Source organism: Leguminivora glycinivorella, chromosome 26, assembly GCF_023078275.1.
Source record: "Leguminivora glycinivorella isolate SPB_JAAS2020 chromosome 26, LegGlyc_1.1, whole genome shotgun sequence".
NCBI classification, from domain to species: domain Eukaryota; kingdom Metazoa; phylum Arthropoda; class Insecta; order Lepidoptera; family Tortricidae; genus Leguminivora; species Leguminivora glycinivorella.
The window spans coordinates 465,716-485,679 of record NC_062996.1 but is presented as its reverse complement, the minus strand read 5'-3'; the positions used below and the strand labels follow the sequence as shown (position 1 = coordinate 485,679).

The following is a 19,964-nucleotide window of genomic DNA, read 5'->3' as shown; positions in this document are numbered from 1 at the left end:
ACAGTAAACTTCAAATTGGACAGGTAATCGCAGTAAGCAAATAAACTCAATATTCAAAATGACAAGGTTGTAATTAGGTAAGAGTTGAATTTGTTATGACTTATGATAAACATTAAGATTGAACTGACAAACAACGTCAAACTAGTAGCGGAAAAAATAATCGTCCATGTAACCAGCCAGTATTAATACCCCTAAATACTGAAAAAAGGTAAACAACCTCTAGCAATGCGATATACACAATGTTGTATTACGAGTACAATAGAATGGGCACGTAAAAAATAACTAATAATACTAATTTAAATAAAAATATTACCCCCATCAAGATATTATAGCTCAATCGATTCTACTCTCGATTCTGAACAAACTGTTTTCAGGTTTTTAGTGTTAAGTGAAACACGGTGTATAATACTCGATCCTCTTTGGTATACAGCATACGAGGAGTCCCCACAGGCGAGATAACAACCAATGAAAGTGGTGCAATTTAATTGGTCGTTAACTCGTTCGGTATGCATATACACATAAATTCAAGCCTTTATTCCCTAAACTGGGTAGGCAGAGCACATGAAACTACTCAAGATTCAGTGCCACGTCAATAATTAATAACATAATAACTACAAAATTAATATTTTGAAAAAACCCCCGACCGCGACATAGTGGACCGATTTTCATGAAATATGGCTAAGAACACTCCCGACTAACTCAGCTTTCAAACAAAAGAAACTAAATCGAAATCGGTTCATCCGTTCGGGAGCTACGATGCCACAGACAGACAGACAAACAGACAGACACGTCAAACTTATAACACCCCGTCGTTTTTGCGTCGGGGGTTAAAAAATTATAATAAATAATGACATATTACTTACTTTTACTTTAGTTTTAGTTCACTAAGTAGTCCTTAAGATTATTGCCATGCCCTAACAGGGTATCATGTACCTACCTTATAATATTTAAATGTATGTAAAATGAACATGGTTGCAATAAAGAATGATATGATATGATATTATAATGTAAGGTATCGATGAACTTAGTTCGTGCCAGAAAAAAAAATCTAGGTATAATAATAGTGCTACCGAACTTACCGAGTTGTTGGTCAACGGGCCCCCGCACGACGGCCCTCGCGAGCGCGCGCAGCTGCTGCGCCGCGCGCCGCAGCCCGCCGGCGGAGGCCGGGGGCTCCGACACCAAGGTCGGCAGACGCGACCGGATATCCGGCTCCAAGAGGAGGGATGGTAGGTCAGTGAGCGGGTGTGTCGGTTGGTCTGTGGACAAAATTTCATCTGAGCAATTCCCGAAAAGTTTGTACATAAAAAAAAGTCATTTATTGTCGCAAATAATTTTAAGGTACAATTACTTAAGTATTTATTTCTATCATGCAACTAAGAGTAAGCTACGCTATGATACCGTACAATCATGTCTATATTCTATATTAGCTATGATCACAATTTTGAGGACTAAAATAACTAAGTAACCAACCAACAGTTAAATACTAGGTGGGTTGGATCACGTCTCCGATTTTGACAAAAAAAAAACGCCAAGAGCGTGTCGGGCCACGCTCAGTGTGGGGTTCCGTAGTTTTCCGTATTTTTCTCAAAAACTACTGAACCTATCAAGTTCAAAATAATTTTCCTAGAAAGTCTTTATAAAGTTCTACTTTTGTGATTTTTTTCATATTTTTTAAACTTATGATTAAAAAGTTAGAGGGGGGCGCATTTTTTTTTTACTTTAGGGGCGATTATTTCCGAAAATATGAGCATTATCAAAAAATGGTTTTAGTAAACCCATATTCATTTTTAAACACACGTTAGGGTTGAAATGAAAAAAAAACACTCCCCACTACGTGTAGGGGGTACCCTAATAAAACATTTTTTCCACTTTTTATTTTTGCACTTTGTCGGCGTGATTGATTTACATATTGGTACCAAATTTCAGCTTTCTAGTGCTAACGGTTACTGAGATTATCCGCGGACGGATGGACGGACAGACAGACATGGCGAAACTATAGTTCCTAGTTGACTACGGAACCCTAAAAATGATAGGCTGATAAGAGTCCATGATGCTGAGCAAGATCCACTAGGTTTCCCAAAATTTCCCAGGTAGTTTGTATGAAACTTTCCTTTTTTGTTACCGAAAATGTATCAGATATCTGGTAATGACTAGACTAGATTTATTATAATGTGTAGTTTCTTCCAATCCTTATTGCTAAAAGTGGCAATGTTGAGCACTTTTCCATGTTCTCTGCCTACACTTTTTAGGAACACAGGGGTGAGTTTTTGTATGTAGATTTACCGAATCGGATCATACTTTTTTGTACCCTTTAATTTTAAAATATTAACCTGATTCACTCGACTGTAGTTTCCCAGCAGCCTCCAAAGCTTGGGCGGCGGCTCTCTCCAAGGTAACCGAGGCTGGACAGGCGGCGCTTAGGACTCCGCCCTTGCTCGTTTGGAACTCTTGCTCTATCCGGCGACTGTGTGAGGATATTAAGGCGCAGAGGGCCGTGAAGAACGCCTGTAGAAAAAAAAACAGTAGTAATGTAGAATCGTACCTCGATTTTTTAGCGCCACCTATTAAATACCATAGATTTAGAATTATTAAACTAGATTGTGGAATCACATTTTTTGCCATACTAAATTGAACCTTATCACTGAGACAGAAAGGTGATCGTATCAGACTAGCGAAAACGGTCCACATGAGAGGGCATTGTTTGGGCTGGTGTCCCTCTCGCACGTGTTGCCAGTGTTAATGAGGTTACCATAGTAGTAGTATTTTTATCTGTATATTACCTGACTTTATAACTTCTTATATTATTTTAGGGTTATATTCAAACTAGGTTTTCGATATATTTCAAAGAATTGGAAAATAATTATAATGTAATTATTTTGATGCCAATAAATCAAAGATTTGTATAATTAAAAAATATGTTCAAATGGGTATTTGTAGATTTGGTAGTAACTTTGAAAATTGACTGGTATCCCCAATGTATGACAGTGATGAAGTCACTGAATAATGTTGACATTGTCAGTAAGTGCGAGAGGGACACCAGCCCAAACAATGACCTCTCATGTGGACACACTTTTTGACCTAACTACTCATTCTGGTTTAACTGTAATTCTGTGTTAAATACTATCATAACTACTTTGATGATGCCTACAAATTTATTTTTTTCAAAATGTGTATTGATATAATATCCTCCTTGCGTTATCCCGGCATATACCACGGCTCATGGGAGCCTGGGGGTCCGCTTTTGACAACTAATCCCAAGATTTGGCGCAGGCACTAGTTTTTAAAAAAGCGACTGCCATCTGACCTTCCAACCCGAAGGGTAAACTAGACCCTATTGGAATTAGTCCGGTTTCCTCACGATGTTTTCCTTCACCGAAAAGCGACTAGCAAATATCAAATGACATTTCGCACATAAACTCCGAAAAACTCGTGCGAGCCGGGGTTCGAACCCGCGACCTCCGGAACGAAAGTCGCAAAGAATTCTCAGCCTTAACGTTTCGCCACTCAACCGCCTATCTAGTGTTTGCAATAAATAGTACTTACATCGACTACCAGCGCCGCGAAGAAAAACGCATGAAAACTGTGTATTGACTGATATCATGATATTAAAATAAAAAAGAAACCACCAAACTGACAGATATCCTACAGAGAATAGACCAACTAAAATGGAAATGGACAGGTCATATGATGCGCTCGAAAGAAGGAAAATGGGGTAAAGAGATCACTAACTGGTACCCCAGAGGATACAGCCGTAAGAAAGGCCCACAGCTCTGTAGATGGGAAGATGAAATAAAACTAACAGCGGGACCATTCTGGAGAAGAGCAACCATGGACAGGACACAGTGGAGGGATTTAGAGGAGGCCTTTGCCAGGAGGCAAACTGAGCTACGAGACTTAATTTAAAAACTAAAGAACAGATATAAAACCAAAAACAAAATACGAAACTTAACTTTAATGCCAACAATGATAATTCAAACTTAATTTAAAACTCAGTAAGAAAGACTATTTTAATTTAATTAATTTAATTAAAATAAAGAAACATGTAAAATCTAACTTTGTATGGCCTTGTGTGTGTGCCTCTGACCAGCGCTGACTGTATGGTTAGCATTATGCTGAGGCGGGACCATTTCGTGGTAAACGATAATTTTTATATTATGTTCAATAATCAAAATATTAATCAATTAATTATATCAGAAGCAAATTTCATAGGTTTCTAAGTTATGTTGTTTTTGAATTTTTTTTATCCATACTAATATTATAAATGGGAAAGTGTGTGTGTCTGTTTGTTTGTCCGTCTTTCACGGGAAAACGGAGCGACGAATTGACGTGATTTTTAAGTGGAGATAGTTAAAGGGATTGAGAGTGACATAGGCTATTTTTTGTCTCTTTCTAACGCGAGCGAAGCCGCGAGCAAAAGCTAGTTTAATTTTAATGTAATAGTAAAATTTTACTTGAAATAAACGATTTCTTAGTTACTTACTTATCTATTTTACCTACCTCAACAGCAGGAGTATAGTGTGGCCACACGGCTTCGTCTGCAATCTTCTTTGCTTTCCCGTAAGCCGCGTCCAGCCAGCCTTCACACCTCTCTGCCACGGTTAAAATGGCGCGCGATTGTTCTAAGATGTCTTCCTGTAAAAAAATAGTGAATATTAATACATTTTAAACATAACCACAAAATTAAAATTTTGAAAAAAAAACCCCGACCGCGACATAGTGGACTAATTTCCATGAAACATGGCTAAAAACACTCCCGACTAACTCAGCTTTCAAACAAAAAAACCGGCCAAGAAAAGGGTTCCGTAGTTTTCCTTATTTTTCTCAAAAACTACTGAACCTATCAAGTTCAAAACAATTTTCCTAGAAAGTCTTTATAAAGTTCTAAATATTTTTTAAACCTATGGTTCAAAAGTTAGAGGGGGGCGCACTTTTTTTCCTTTAGGAGCGATTATTTCTGAAAATATAAATATTATCAAAAAACGATCTTAGTAAACCCTGGGTTCATCCGTTCGGGGTAGCTACGATGCCGCGGACGGAGACAGACACACACACAAACTATAAGGGTTCCTAGACAAGACAGAAATCATGGGTCAAACTTGTAACAGACGTCGACAGACATTTTGCGTCGGGGATCCATTTTTAGGATGTGTAATAAGACCGCCTGTTGTTAACTCTGTTTAATTTGTTTTTGTTTCTTGTGCATTTTGCATAACTTTGCATGCTGCATGCAACTTTGAGAGGTGTGCAATAAAGAGTATTGTATTGTATAATCATACAAAGAAGTAACTTACATTTGGTATAACTATATAGATTAAATATAAAAAGATCATACCATCCCATGCATTATAATGCGACCGGCTAAGAACGCGCATACACTACACCACACATAGATGGCGCCACAAATGCCTTGTTGCCATCGATTATTTGTAGATTGGCGTTGTGTCACTTTCGAGCCATAAATCTATGTCAAAAGTGACACTTAACGCCATCTATAAGTATAATCGAAAAAGAAAAAGCTACAAAACATTCTTTTTGTAGCGCCATCTATGTGTGGTGTGGTGTATGCGCGTTCGTAGGCGGTCGCATTTTAATGTATGGGATGGTATGATCTTGTTATATTTAAGAGGGCTTTCGTGTTAAAAATAGTGAAATCGCAACCGAGCGCTTGATCATACCGTGTGTGGTATCAAATTAAAGGGCTTTGCGAGTAGTTTATAAATATATATCACATTATAGGACTTTTTCTACTTGGTCTAACAAAATATGAGAAAATGTCCAAAAGTGGTAATAATTGTACCGGTGAAGGCTCGTTTTCAAAAAATTGGCAAAAACAATAATAGCAATTTATAATCACTAAGGCATAACAGCAATTTAAGTAAACGTTGCAGATTAATTTAGTACAAAAATTACTTCGATGTGATGTAGATTTTCAAAGAAATTGTCACTTAATTTTAGGTAATTTCTGAAAAAAATTGAATTCGCCTTAGGCTAGTTTACTCTTTTTCAAAAACTTAAAATAAAAATCTAGGTCTGAAATGATTGTGGTAGGGTATACGAATTATAAATTTACCTGTTTTAATATTCAAAATTGTCCAAATTTTACAAATAAGATCGACTGATTCAGCTCTATACGTGCGTTTTTCTAAACGTGCATTAGAGAAAAATTCATAATTAATTTAGTGAGTTAGTTTTCAAAAATCCAGTCTTACAAAAATCAAGATAATAAGATGCTCTAACTGAACTTGAATTAAATAAATCTATTGGATAACGGAAAGTGTAGTATTTCACCGACTAAAACTATCAATTTTACATTCTTTTGACGTTTTTTTTGAAAGCAGCCTTAATCTATGGTACTTTTGATAGTCTTGATAGATATAAAATTACATGGCATAGGTATTGTAATTTTTATTATATTATTCATTTAATAAAAAGTTCCTTCCGTGTATTAGGCAGCAACAATTTGTGCTGAGTTCGACCATGTTGGTACCATGTCTATAGAATCCTATCTCGATGGCACCATATTTGTAGAAACAATACCTGTCTTAGCTGAGGTCCCTCAAGGTGCGCTAGAAACACTTGTCGCTGTATATCTGTGTATTCAGACAGCACACCTTTAAGTTTCATTATGGTACCATGTCTATAGAATCCTATCTCAATGGTACCATATTGTAGAAACTATACCTGTCTTAGCTGAGGTCCCTCGAGGCAAGTTAGAAATACTTGTCGTTGTAGATCGATATATTCAGACAGCACACCTTTAGGTTTCATTATGGTACCTTCTTCTTCCTCCTACCCTTATCCCTCGTTATGTGGGATCGGTACAACACGTCTTCCTCTTCCATTCTCCTCTATCTTTCGTCATCTCAACACTCACATCTTTCTTTCTCTTATCCTCTTTCACACAATCCATCCATCGTTGTTTGGGTTCACCTTCATCTCCAACATTCTTTTGCCTATATGACATTCATCCCTCCTCATTACGTGACCGTACCACGCCAACCTGCCACTCCTCATCTTTTCCATAATAGGCGCAACTTTTATGTAACAGTTTCATTATGGTACCATGTCTATAGAATCCTATCTCAATGGTACCATACTTGTAGAAACAATACCTGTCTTAGCTGAGATCCCTCGAGGTACGCTAGGAACACTTGTCGTTGTAGATCGGTGTATTTAGGCAACAGCTCTTTGAGTGGTGCGTACGCGGCCAGCCCTAGTTCTTGCAGCGTTGATGGTGGTACCACTTCTGTGGAAAAAAAAACAAATTTATCTCAATGTATTTAAATTAACTTGCAAGATACACAATTAAAGAAATATGGCAAAATATGGATGTAAAGTGCTTGAGTGACGTTTAAGTAATGATATAATATAATGTAATGTGATGTACTTAAATTGTAAATTTTAATTTAATGTTATATGATATGGATTTTAAGTGGCCGAAATAAATGATTTTTTTTTTTTTTAAGTCGATTAAGTTTTGATTATAAGTGACAAGTTGATTATTTGTACAAAATTAATAAAGTATTTTAGATTAATGTAGGGAACAAATCAAATTACATATTTCATTCAATATTTAAAATTTAATTCGTTCCCTGCATGAATATATGGCAGCACCATCTCTCTCGCTATATCGTAATCCTGCAAAAGGATTCATATTATATGAATCCTTTTGCAGGATTACGATATAGCTCCTATAATAGGAGGTGCAAGCACTAATTGCTCGCCCTTAGAGTTGGTCAAAGGCGCCTAGCCTTCAGAGATAACATACACTAGAGAAATTTCGACGGGTACCTCGGCGGTCGGGGTGGTGTAGCGGTTTATCACGTCAGCCGCGTTAGCTGGAGACCCGTGTTCGATTCCCGGCTTCGCCACCAGTGGGCTTGATCGCTTTTTCTTTAGTGTATGGTATATATTTCAGTTTATATTTTAGATAATTTAAAAAACTTTTATGAACTATGTTTTCAACATTAGCTTAGTGTTAATATTTATTTGATACTTCTTTGGGTGCCAATATATGTGACACTTTGAAGTAAAAGGTACCACATTTTTCGCTTAATCATACTAAATATACTATACTAATACCAAAGAAGATCGACTATTAAAGAGAGTTACTGTCATAGTAAAATGTGTAATCACAGTGCATAGACTGCCATCTCTCGACACAGGCTTAAAACTTTTGAACCTCAGTTTTGACAATTTGGCCCATATTCTTAGCTTGATATGTTTTAAAAATATGTCGAATATTAATATTAGCGCCATCTAGCCGAGCGTAACCCAAAGGTGTATCGCCATCTAGCTCACCGTACCTTTACCTGTATGGTATTGGGGTTTGAGGTACGTTTTTTTCTTAGACTTTATCGGTCTATACGAAGTTATATAGGTCTTTGCTAATACTAATAATATTATAAATGAAAAGTGTGTGTGTCTTGTGACGTTCTGCCTGCGCAGGACTCACATATCCTCCGTGCCTGATGGGCCTGGGAGGTTTCACCGAGCTAGTCTCAGATGTGGGAGAAAGGGGGTGCAAGGCGAATAGAGAGAAACACCGGTTTCACTTAACTAATCGGGCTTTTATGCCGTTTATTCACACACACACAATAAACTTAATACTATCGCGGTAACGCGGCTTATCCTATGCGATATCTAACCTTCCCCGGCCGGCCGGGGTTAAACGGAATCAATCTAGGGGGCGCCGAAAGGGCCTACAACTACAGGGACCTATCGAGGGTCAGGAGGTAGGAACCGTAACCCGGCCTAGGCGCGTAATGGTCACCCCGGCCCTGATCACGGGGGAGACAAAATAAGGTAGGAGGGTTTCAGAGGGTAGGAATCGTAACCCGGCCTAGGCGCGTAATGGCCACCCCGGCCCTGATCACGGGAGAGATAGGATATATAGGTAACCCGGCCTAGGCGCGTAATGGTCACCCCGGCCCTGGTTTGGGAATTCGCTGGTGATCGGATATCAACCCGGCCTAGGCGCGTAATGGTCACCCCGGCCTTGGTTGTTGGAGGATAAGTGGATGGGAGCGTCGCCGTGAAGCGACGGGGACGGAAAAGGGGCGCTGCACTGGCTGCGCGCACTTAAATATGGTCGGCCGGCGATCCCCTCCACTGCGCCGTGCGCTGCCGGTGGGCTCGATTCCGCGCGGGGCGCGCCGCTGTGATGACATGGCGCGCTGGTGACATAGCTATGTCACATACCCCCTCTTCGTCTGGAGATTTTTACCTGGGGAAAAATCACCGTTAATCTAGATCTTGGTATTTGAAATTTGGGGGCCCTATTGGTCCCCTTTATATGTTGATAAGTGGGTAACTATGTAGGTAAGTTATGTTTCTGAAAATTAGAGGTATGATTTCTAATATTTGCTTTACTAGTAAGCGACGCATGTATACGTTTACTTGGTATTTCGTTGTGGGTATACTTATAATTAAGAATTGACATTAAGTCGGTGACGGTAGTTAAAACAAAACTATTTACTTTTTAAATAAGGATAGGTACATTTCGGTTGAACCACTCGTGATGCGATATCGATTCGTTTCTAAACTTTAGTTATTTGTTTACTGTGATAACTTTTGTTTAGGTAAATATCCAAATATTTTCCTTGACCTAACTGCAAAAATATGATTTCGAGGTTTTGTGTTATTTGCTGGTTATGATATTATTGCCGCCGGTTGGTTGTTGGTACCTATGAAATGGGATGTATATTTGCGTTTAGCTTTAATTTTCGTAGGTATCTTGGCCAATGCTGGAGTGTATTTGGTCGATTCATGAATTGGCGTGTTTAGGGCGAAGTTAAATTCCGATAGGTATTTATCCCGTTGTGGTTTTGTCATATACCTATTGCTATCTTGGTTTCGAGTGTTTTGTTGCATTGCTTTACGTTTCTGGCAGGCGTTGCATTTTTTTACGTATTTGTATATTTCACGTTGCATTCCGGGCCAGTAATATCGTTGCATAACTTTTCTAGTGGTTTTAGCTATGCCTAGGTGTCCGGCACTCGGCGTGTCATGGTATTGCCCCATTATCTGTGACCTCCTGGCCTCCGGTACACATAATTTCCATTCCGTGTCTGGATCCGTATGTGTGTTGCTTTTTCGGTTGATTATTTTTCTGTATAGTTTTCCCCCTTCGACGCGGTATTCTTGTGTTGTATCTGGATAATTTTGTGTTTGTAGTAATTTTCTTCCGTACCAGCCTTGACTGGCTGTTGCGCTGTGCAGCAGCGCTGGCTGGCTGGCGTATACTGGGCTCCATGATGATTCGTCCGCTACCTGGTTCCGCTTTCCGTTTCTATATTTTATGTCGAATTGGTACTGTTGTTGCTTAGGGTTCCTGGGGTAATATTCCTGCTTGACGGTCTCGTTATGCTTCATCCTTATCTTATGTTGGACGCATGTATTTCCCTTCGGGCTGGCGTCGCATTTCCTGAATTCGGTTTTTAGTATTTCTTCCAATTCTGCTTTTTCCGGTTCCGTTAACTTTTGTTGTTGTGGGTCAATTACTAATTCTGTTACTGTTCGCGGCTTTGGACTCTCTGTTTCTGGATGTGCCGTTGTCTGGCATGGTGCTGATCCTTGTGCTTCATCATGGTGGCTGTTTGTTTCATCCTGTGTACTAGGCCACGTGATTTTCACACCTAATCTTGTTAGCAAATCCATCCCTATGATTATGGCTGATGCCATGGGCATCACACGCACCCAGTGCTGGAGCCTTCTGTTTTTTATCTCCATTTCTACTCGTATGCTTGTCCGTACTTGAGCTCTCGTGCCGTTTGCGAGGATGATCCTTCGTTTTGTTTCTTGCTCTTGGCTTTTCTTTTCTTTGCACGCTTTATACACCGTTTCATTTATGTACGTGTGAGTTGATCCTGTATCTATTAGGCAACTGTACGTTGTTCCGTTTATGGACATGTCGATGAACTGCCTATTGTCGCCGTTGTCCTCGTCGACGGCGGCTCCTATTGGCTGTGGTTTTCCCCACTCGCTCTTCTTTTTACAGCAATTCGTGCTGAGTACCCCCAATGTGCCGCAGCTACTGCAAAATATGCGTTTCTTTGCCCGACACTCTCTAGTGTCGTGGCCCGGTTTTCCACACGACCAGCAGCATGTCTTTGGGTCGTATTTTGGGTGTATCTTCGTCCCTTCGTGGTTATCGCGCTCAGTATTGGCGTTCCGGTACCGGAGTTGACTGTACCTCGGTGTGTGTATGTCCTCATAATCTGCTGCTAGTTTTACCAGATCGGTGAGGTTCTCGAAGTCATTTTTCTTTATGTAGAGCTTGTAATTTTTTCCCATGTTTTCATGTATCCTATGTAGTCTTTCTTTCTCGGTGAGTTTCCCGTATCTTCGCATTAATGTCTGCAGGTCAGTCAAGTAATCGATGAAACTTTCTCCGAACTCTTGTTTTCTTGCTGCTATCTTGACTATTAGGTTCTCCTCGTAATTACTAGGGTAGTAGTACAGTTTGAAGAGTTTTAGGAACTGGTCCCAGCTCTGGAATGAATCGGTGTGGTTTCTATACCACGCTAATGCTTTCCCTTGCATTATACGCGGGAGCGCGGGTAGTATTTCCTCCTTGTCTATACTGCTCGCTGTCATAAACTCCTCCAGTCTTTCTACGAATTCCTCGGCGTCGTCGTATCTTTTGAACGACAGGTTCCACTCCCGGATTAGTTTGGTCAACTTGTTCGCATTCATTTTTCCTTCGTCCTCTGTCATCTTTAAGGGTTTTCCTTTTTCTGGTGTTTTGAACTCGTCTGAGGTCTTTATGGATTCTACTAGCAGTTTTCGTATCTGCTCGACTGTGAGGTCAGTCGTTGAGATATTCCTATTCTCGGCTTCTTGTATTAGCTCTGGTTTCTTTAAGTTGTAGATCCAGGATGTCGACATCTATGTACTTTATTTCGTAAACGGTTTCTTGTGGTGTTCTCCTGTCGCGACGCGTTGGGATTTAGTTTATAGCGGTATGGATTTTGTATTTGACGGTATTACTGGTGACCGGATCGCGACGGTATTTTACTTTTATGCGGGCGGGCGGGATGCGTCGCGGGAACGAAATGAGCTATTGTTACTGGCTATCCTTTCTCCCGAGTCTCCTAAGACTCCTAAATTGTGAGTTTTTCGGTTGGGCGCCAAATGTGACGTTCTGCCTGCGCAGGACTCACATATCCTCCGTGCCTGATGGGCCTGGGAGGTTTCACCGAGCTAGTCTCAGATGTGGGAGAAAGGGGGTGCAAGGCGAATAGAGAGAAACACCGGTTTCACTTAACTAATCGGGCTTTTATGCCGTTTATTCACACACACACAATAAACTTAATACTATCGCGGTAACGCGGCTTATCCTATGCGATATCTAACCTTCCCCGGCCGGCCGGGGTTAAACGGAATCAATCTAGGGGGCGCCGAAAGGGCCTACAACTACAGGGACCTATCGAGGGTCAGGAGGTAGGAACCGTAACCCGGCCTAGGCGCGTAATGGTCACCCCGGCCCTGATCACGGGGAGACAAAATAAGGTAGGAGGGTTTCAGAGGGTAGGAATCGTAACCCGGCCTAGGCGCGTAATGGCCACCCCGGCCCTGATCACGGGAGAGATAGGATATATAGGTAACCCGGCCTAGGCGCGTAATGGTCACCCCGGCCCTGGTTTGGGAATTCGCTGGTGATCGGATATCAACCCGGCCTAGGCGCGTAATGGTCACCCCGGCCTTGGTTGTTGGAGGATAAGTGGATGGGAGCGTCGCCGTGAAGCGACGGGGACGGAAAAGGGGCGCTGCACTGGCTGCGCGCACTTAAATATGGTCGGCCGGCGATCCCCTCCACTGCGCCGTGCGCTGCCGGTGGGCTCGATTCCGCGCGGGGCGCGCCGCTGTGATGACATGGCGCGCTGGTGACATAGCTATGTCACAGTCTGTTTATTAGTCCGTCCTTCACGGTATTGTCGTGATTTTTAAGTGGAGATAGTTGAAGGGATGGAGAGTGACAACGGCTACTTTCTGTCTCTTCCTAGCGCGAGCGTAGCCGCGGGCAATAGCTAGTATTCTACAATATCTTACCTTTATTTTTGGCAGGTTCATCTATAACAGCTCTGATGGAGGCGAGAAATTCGTCGATATCCCGCCTCAATTCGATTAGCTGGAGTATGCCTTCTTCAGGGTCTGAGCACAGTTTGAGACTCGCTGACACCACCTGGATGTAAATATTTTGGTGTGGCGTTGACAAAAAAAAATACATAGTGCAACAAGGGGAGGAAGTTGAATATTACTAACGAGAGTAAGTTATTATTTGTGCCGTTTGTATATCCGAGGTCTTTATAGAGAGTACGTCGTAGACGTCGCATCGGACCGATAGATGGCGCCATCGTTCGTTGTAAGTCGCTCCGGCGTCTCACCGCCGCGATGTTGGTAGTCCCGTTTTTCCCCACCTGCAACACAAGGCCCCCCGCGCCCCGACTCGCCACCAGCCACCCACATTGTTTCGTCGAACGCCGAAGTGACCGGTTGTCGCGTATTCCGTTCGAACATTTTTACAGCATGGTGTCTCGAAATTAATCTTTTAGTTTCTATTTCCTTGTTACTCCTGGTCAAACCAGAGTTATTCGTGTTTTTATTTAAAAAGTGGCTTATAACGTTTCGGAATTATGAAATTTTTCAATTTCATCCGTCAATTCTTTCTTCCCTTTTAATTTGCGCTCGTTCGTCTTGAATAATGAGATATATTATGCCTCGCTAGCGATCATTATTCGTCTTTCGGGGTTCTCACTATAGAAATGAACGAGCGGTGCTTTATGATTCTACCCACTTTTTTGTAAGAAAGTTCCATGCTGCAAAAATCGTTACCGTTAATCAGTTTTCTTTTTAAACTATTCGCATTTCCGAGACTAAAGTAGGAAGTGTTATCCGCGTATTAAAAGTTTCGCGCGAGAATATAAGCGGTAACGTAGGTAAATTGCTCCGCCGGGGACCACGTGCTCCGGGGACCACGTGCTTCGCGACCGCGGGCTGCGCGACCTGCGGGCTGCGGCGGCGGCGGGCGCGGTGGAGGAATACCGCGCTCCAAGGAGGTTTGAATTTCTCCGACGAATGGGTGAGCAGTTTCATATTATTTTAGAAAGAATTTCCGATTCGGTGCGGAGGCCCCAAGCCACGTGTCGGCGCCGAAACTTACTGTAGCGCTGCGATAGCGCCGCTGACCGCGGCAGTGTTGTCCGCCGCGTCGGCGCCGCCGAGGTTGCGTAGAAGTTGCCTCCTCGTTAACGATCTCTGCGGTGCCGCCGAACAACGTTGTGGCCGCCGCATAGGCGTCGCGTGCGACGCTGTAAGTATGTCTGCTGCTGCCCCGACGCGAGCGCCGTGCCGTTAGTGATCAGTCGTCAATACGCAGGCTACCAGCGCGGCCACCTTCTGCCCCCGCCACAACGCCGCGAGCCTGCTGAGCGTTCGTCTGCCGTGACAACGCCGCGAGCCTGCTGAAGCTGTCCACCAGTATCGCTGGCCGCCACGCTTATGCTGGCGCCTCGATGGTGATGCAGCGAGCTCATCTGCCGTGACAACGCCGCGATCCTGCTGAAGCTGTCCACCAGTATCGCTGGCCGCCACGCTTATGCTGGCGCCTCGATGGTGATGTAGAGCGTTCATATGCCGTGACAACGACGCGAGACGCGACCCTGCCGAAGCTGTCCACCAGTATTGCTGGCCGCCACGCTTATGCTGGCGCCTCAGTGGTGATGCGAAGCGTAATACTGTTAACCGCTGCACAGGCGTCGCAATCCTTCTGCTGCGTCTGCCGTGACAACGCCGCAAGCTACTTGAAGTTTTCCACCGGTGTCGTCGGCCGACACGCTCATGCTGGCGCCTTGATGTCGCCTCGATCGCACGAGGTAAGATTGTAGACGCGGCGACCTTCATCGCGCCACCGAGCGCAATACTGCGGCTACCGCGAAGGCGTCGCTAATTTTCCTGCCGCGTTTGCCGTGACGACGCCGCGAACTCTGTTGATGCTGTTCACCGATGTAGCTGACTGCCACGCTTGCGCCGGTGCCTCCCGCGCTGACGGCGGCCACCTCGAGAAGGCCACCGAGCACGATACTGCGTGACGCGACAGGGCATCGAGACGCCTTTCGAGCTGACGACGGCCGTCTCAATCTCACCGCCGAACATAACAGCGTCTGCTGCAGTGACAAGCTGGTAAGATTGCTGATGTGGGCCCTTGGTGCTGCTAGCCGCCACGCTGATAACGCCCGTCGCGCCTAAGATGTCACGCTCACCGCGAACACTGTCTTCCCCTACAATGGTGCCACGACCACGACTATCCAGGCTCCGTCTGCTACAGACTCGTTGCAGACTCTGTTGCTGACCAGGCTGATACTACCCTCCAATGTGACGCCGGGCGCCGCTATCAGCTGACATCCCGTACACTATGGTATCCACTCTTCTCTTTCCAGTTCCCGTGAAGTACGACTGTATTTACACTCTATTTTGACCAAGGACTCCTCCGTCGCCGAAGTGAGAACAGATAAATTCTAAAGATGCTACGTCCTAACGTGGTTTGGACACCCATAGTTGAACGAGGTAAGACGTCAATAACCGGACGAGGAGCCGCACTGCTGCGAGGGTGTCCTGACGATGTTCGCGAGCTATCTAATCGGAGAGGCGCCTCGCGAGACGACCCTGTGATTCCTGTACATCGCTCATTGTGTAGATCAAAGACATCGTAAAGGTTTGCGGAATTAAAAAAAAAAAATCCCTTTCAGAATGTCCAGATCTGAATTCGAGCCAGCGTCCTGCATCCTGAGCGTGCGTCTGTTTACCGGGCGGACACCAAAACCGATCGGCAATCTGGCCGCGGGGGTTCCAAGTACACGATGATTTCCCGGAGGCTTGTGGCACCCCCTGTCCATTCGAGAGATTAACTTATTCGCCGAGCCTCTAATAAACAAATTGGGAAAAATAAACCTGCTTCGCCTTAGTGAACTTCAGATTCCAGCTCAAAGCGAAAGGGGCCAGGAACTCAGGAGTACTTCAGTAGTTATCATCTGGCTCGACTATACTCAATTAATATAGTGCTTGATTCGATCGTAGAACCTGATTTCATAAATTTCACAACTTTCGTGGTCTACAGAGGAAGGTTGCACCGCTGTAGTTTCCAGCATTACCTCGTACAGCTGCCGATAGCTGTAGGCCAATCGCCCCTGTTTTGCTTGCATCTGCAGCCCGATAAGACCTTCAATAATCGGAACATTGTACGAAGTAAAGCTCTTCCGATGGAGAATAATCTTCAACAGGCGGTGGCGCTGGCGACTGAAGTGACATACAGTCGGATTAAGGTTCACATAGCACTATATGCTATGCACAGTTCAGTTGTATGTTATGTTATGCTGTACGATGGCAGGACTACATCTCTTCTGTTACGAGTAACTACGACAGTAACTGCTCACTCCAACAGACTGTCGTATGAGGTCAGTATGCACCCCCTGGGAGCCAAGTAAGTGACCTTCGGTGACCTCGCCTTCTTCTGCTTCGCCCGTCATCGTACCTCTTCGTCTGCGAGAGCCCTGCATTACGCCGTACAACGGTACGTATTAAGCCTCCGCCACACATAAAGCGCATTCCGCTTCGCTAACGCTACGCTATCAGCGCGCTGAATGCGCGTGCATTCCGCTCGCGTCCCGCGCGCGTTGCGCTCGCTATCAGCGCTCGTTCGTTCCCGCTAGCGCCCACTGGGCGCAACGCCAGCGTTAGTGCGGTGCACCGCCATTATTGCGCTCCGCCTACGCTCTTAAAGCGCGCATGTGTGGCGGTGTTAAATTCACCCCTTGACCTGCTACCACGACGTGTTCAGCAACCACCAGCGATGCGACACGGACGTCTCCACCTCTCAGTCTACTCTGTCGACCTTCATTGCACGAAGTAGAAATCCGTCGCATCGGGTTTTGGATTAGGTAATGGATTACCCTAAGAGTCAATGACTGACTTAAAGAAATCGACTGATACCTCCGTTCAGTGTAGTAGCAATCGACAGCGCTCGTACTTTTCATCTTCTAGGCTAGTTTTACCGAGCGATCGGTATCCTCAAATGCCCTCACTAAAAAGAGTTCAGAGTTCAGGAGTCTCGCTTGCAACCGCGCTCGCTTGACGCGAAATAGTCTGATCGAAAATACCAGTATTGCAACAAATAGCCCTTGGGCGCGTGAGTGATGACCTTTTTCTGTGTTTGATATGGACGTAAGACGTTGGACTTTAAATAGTCATATCAAAGCTAATATTGATTTAGATAATTTTTACGAAGGGTTGACAAAAGCAGTATCAATTACGTTACCCTGCTACAGTACAGATAGTTACACTACTTTTACAGTTAATTTCCACACTTTGTGTCTGAAATTGGGTTTATAACCTGATAAAATAACGTGTCTGTTAATAATAATAGTGTATCTAAGGTTTTTGTATCTTGTTCAAGTCAGCCTCGCCTACATTTTTTTTTTTTGGTTTTGAACTGCGATGTATAATAATGTCATTTCTCTAACTATTCGCTGACTAAAGCTAAACGTCATCACGAAAATCTCTTTATGCGTTTCTGGCACCGAGATATTCGCGGATCGAAGGCTATTTCGACTGATACATCTGTCAAATCGGTTCAACTGATTCACTTATTCTTCTATGCTATGCCAATAGGGCTACCAAAGGCTTGCGCGCCAGCTGACTCGCCACCAGGAGATAATAAACAGGTCTCTATAAAGACCTCGGATATACAAACGGCACAAATAATATAAAAATTTTACCTTCCAATAAAATTTGTATTATTTTGCCTGGTATATCCGAGGTCTGAGTGATGCCTTCCTGGTAGGCTTAATATACCGTCGGCACTTCTCCTCAACAATGAGGGTGGCTGGTGGCGAGTCGGGGCGCGGGGGGCCTTGTGTTGCAGGTGGGGAAAAACGGGACTACCAACATCGCGGCGGTGTGACGCCGGAGCGACTTACAACGAACGATGGCGCCATCTATCGGTCCGATGCGACGTCTACGACGTACTCTCTATAAAGACCTCGGATATACCAGGCAAAATAATACAAATTTTATTGGAAGGTAAAATTTTTATATTTTTTTTATATTAAAGGAAAAAATGGAAAAATTTACGCTTCCGGCGGGACTTGAACCCGCATCATTTGCAATCCGTGCAAGGCTCTTAACCAATTAAGCTACGGAAGCCACGCCGGACATCGCAAATCTTTCCATGCCTTTCCTTATGTACACACGTCTTGGGGTGACGTCTAGCGCCATCTACCGACAGACTATTACATCTTGTAACGGCACTGGAGTCTCAAGTTATATTGAGAATTCACCAGTAACAATGTGCTAACCCATACTAAATTTATTTTTAACAAGCAGAAACGTCTGCTAACGATTCTAAACATTTTTATATTAAAGGAAAAAATGGAAAAAATTTACGCTTCCGGCGGGACTTGAACCCGCATCATTTGCAATCCGTGCAAGGCTCTTAACCAATTAAGCTACGGAAGCCACGCCGGACATCGAGGTATAAGATTCAATGTACCTTAGTAGGCGAGGGGTCCAATGATTGCAGCAAGTCTGTGTATAACCGCACTAGTTCAGCGTACGGCGTCTCCGATTTTAACACGTTGGTTAGCCACTCCACCTGTGTATACATGTAACAATATAATATAAGTATTCTATGGGATCTGTGGCCCGTTTCTCGAAAGGTACAAGCCTTGTATTACAAGTGTGTTTCCATGACAACCCATACGATTTGACAGTTCGCGCACTTGTAATACAAGGCTTGTACCTTTCGAGAAACGGGCCCCTGGACGTTACTTGATTTGCAGAAATCTTTTTGCGTCGGAGGTTAAAAACAGGGTGTATTTTTTGCCCGTGTGGTGACGGGTTACGAATTTCACCACCCCCTTTCTTCCCGTGGGTGTCGTAGAAGTCGACTGTGGGATACGGATTAAATTGTGCCGTAGGCGAGAGGCTGGCAACCTTTCACTGCAATGTCACAATTTTCGTTTTCTTTTAACCCCTTTTTGCCAAGAGTGGCACTGAAACTTGAGTAGTTCATGTGCTCTGCCTACCCCTTTATGGGATACAGGCGTGATTGTATGTGTGTATATTTAACTCCTTTTGTATACTTACATGTGTATGAGCCTCCCCTTTCCCCGCAAGCTTGGCGATTTTTGGCGACGGCTGACCAGCGGCCCTCCACCACTGAGTCGCCAATGACGTACCGACAGAACTTTTCCCCGGGATGTCCCTCCGGGACATTTCCCCGGGATGTCCCTCCGGGATTTTTCCCCGGGATTTCCCTCCGAGACATCGCGGCGTCCGATTTGCGGATAAAATAGAGGTTCCCTCTAAATTCCCAATCCTCCGATACAAAAAAAAACAAACAGACAGAACGACGCAAACATCACACGGTTAATACCTTATACAACAACAAATATAATGCTGTCTGGGCATTTTCGCGAAAAAAGATTCAAAACCTTTTTTTTTTCTAAAATAGGAAAATTTAATGTTTTTCCTACTCAGAATTACGAGCCCTTTTCATCCTACTAGGCGGAAAAAAGCAGCCCAAATTTATTTTTTCCATTTCGTTACCATTTTTCAAACACTGTACAGCGGTTACAAACTGGAAAGTACTTATGCAAAATAATAGAAAATTTTGGGACCATTTTTTGTCTCTTGTTTTTTGTCTTAGATCGAAAGGGCTCGTGATTCTGAGTAGGAAAAACATAAAATTTACCTACCATAGAAAAAATATATTTGGTGATTGCTCTCGCGAAAATGCCCGTCTAGCTTTGTAGTTACGTACGTGTGTATGAGCTTCCCCTTTCCCCGCAAGAGTAGCGATTCTTTGGCGACGGCTGACTAACGGCCCTTCGCCACTGACTCGCCAACGCCATACACACAGAAGGTCGCCAACATCTGAATAGTGACATATATAATGCTGTCTC

At 43.6% G+C, this 19,964-nt stretch overlaps 1 protein-coding gene across 3 annotated transcripts in view; it reads right to left on the bottom strand.

Moving 5' to 3' along the window:
* Nucleotides 1-19,964, bottom strand: part of LOC125239915 (conserved oligomeric Golgi complex subunit 7) — a 31,186-nt gene that overhangs the window by 4,842 nt on the left and 6,380 nt on the right. For all 3 annotated transcript variants that reach the window (XM_048147686.1, XM_048147685.1, XM_048147687.1), the window contains 6 exons: nt 18,551-18,652; nt 13,057-13,189; nt 7,116-7,249; nt 4,501-4,635; nt 2,334-2,508; nt 1,080-1,259 (listed from right to left, as the gene is read on the bottom strand). In XM_048147686.1, the coding sequence (XP_048003643.1) occupies nt 1,080-1,259; nt 2,334-2,508; nt 4,501-4,635; nt 7,116-7,249; nt 13,057-13,189; nt 18,551-18,652 (859 nt within the window). The remainder of the gene's footprint in view (nt 1-1,079; nt 1,260-2,333; nt 2,509-4,500; nt 4,636-7,115; nt 7,250-13,056; nt 13,190-18,550; nt 18,653-19,964) is intronic.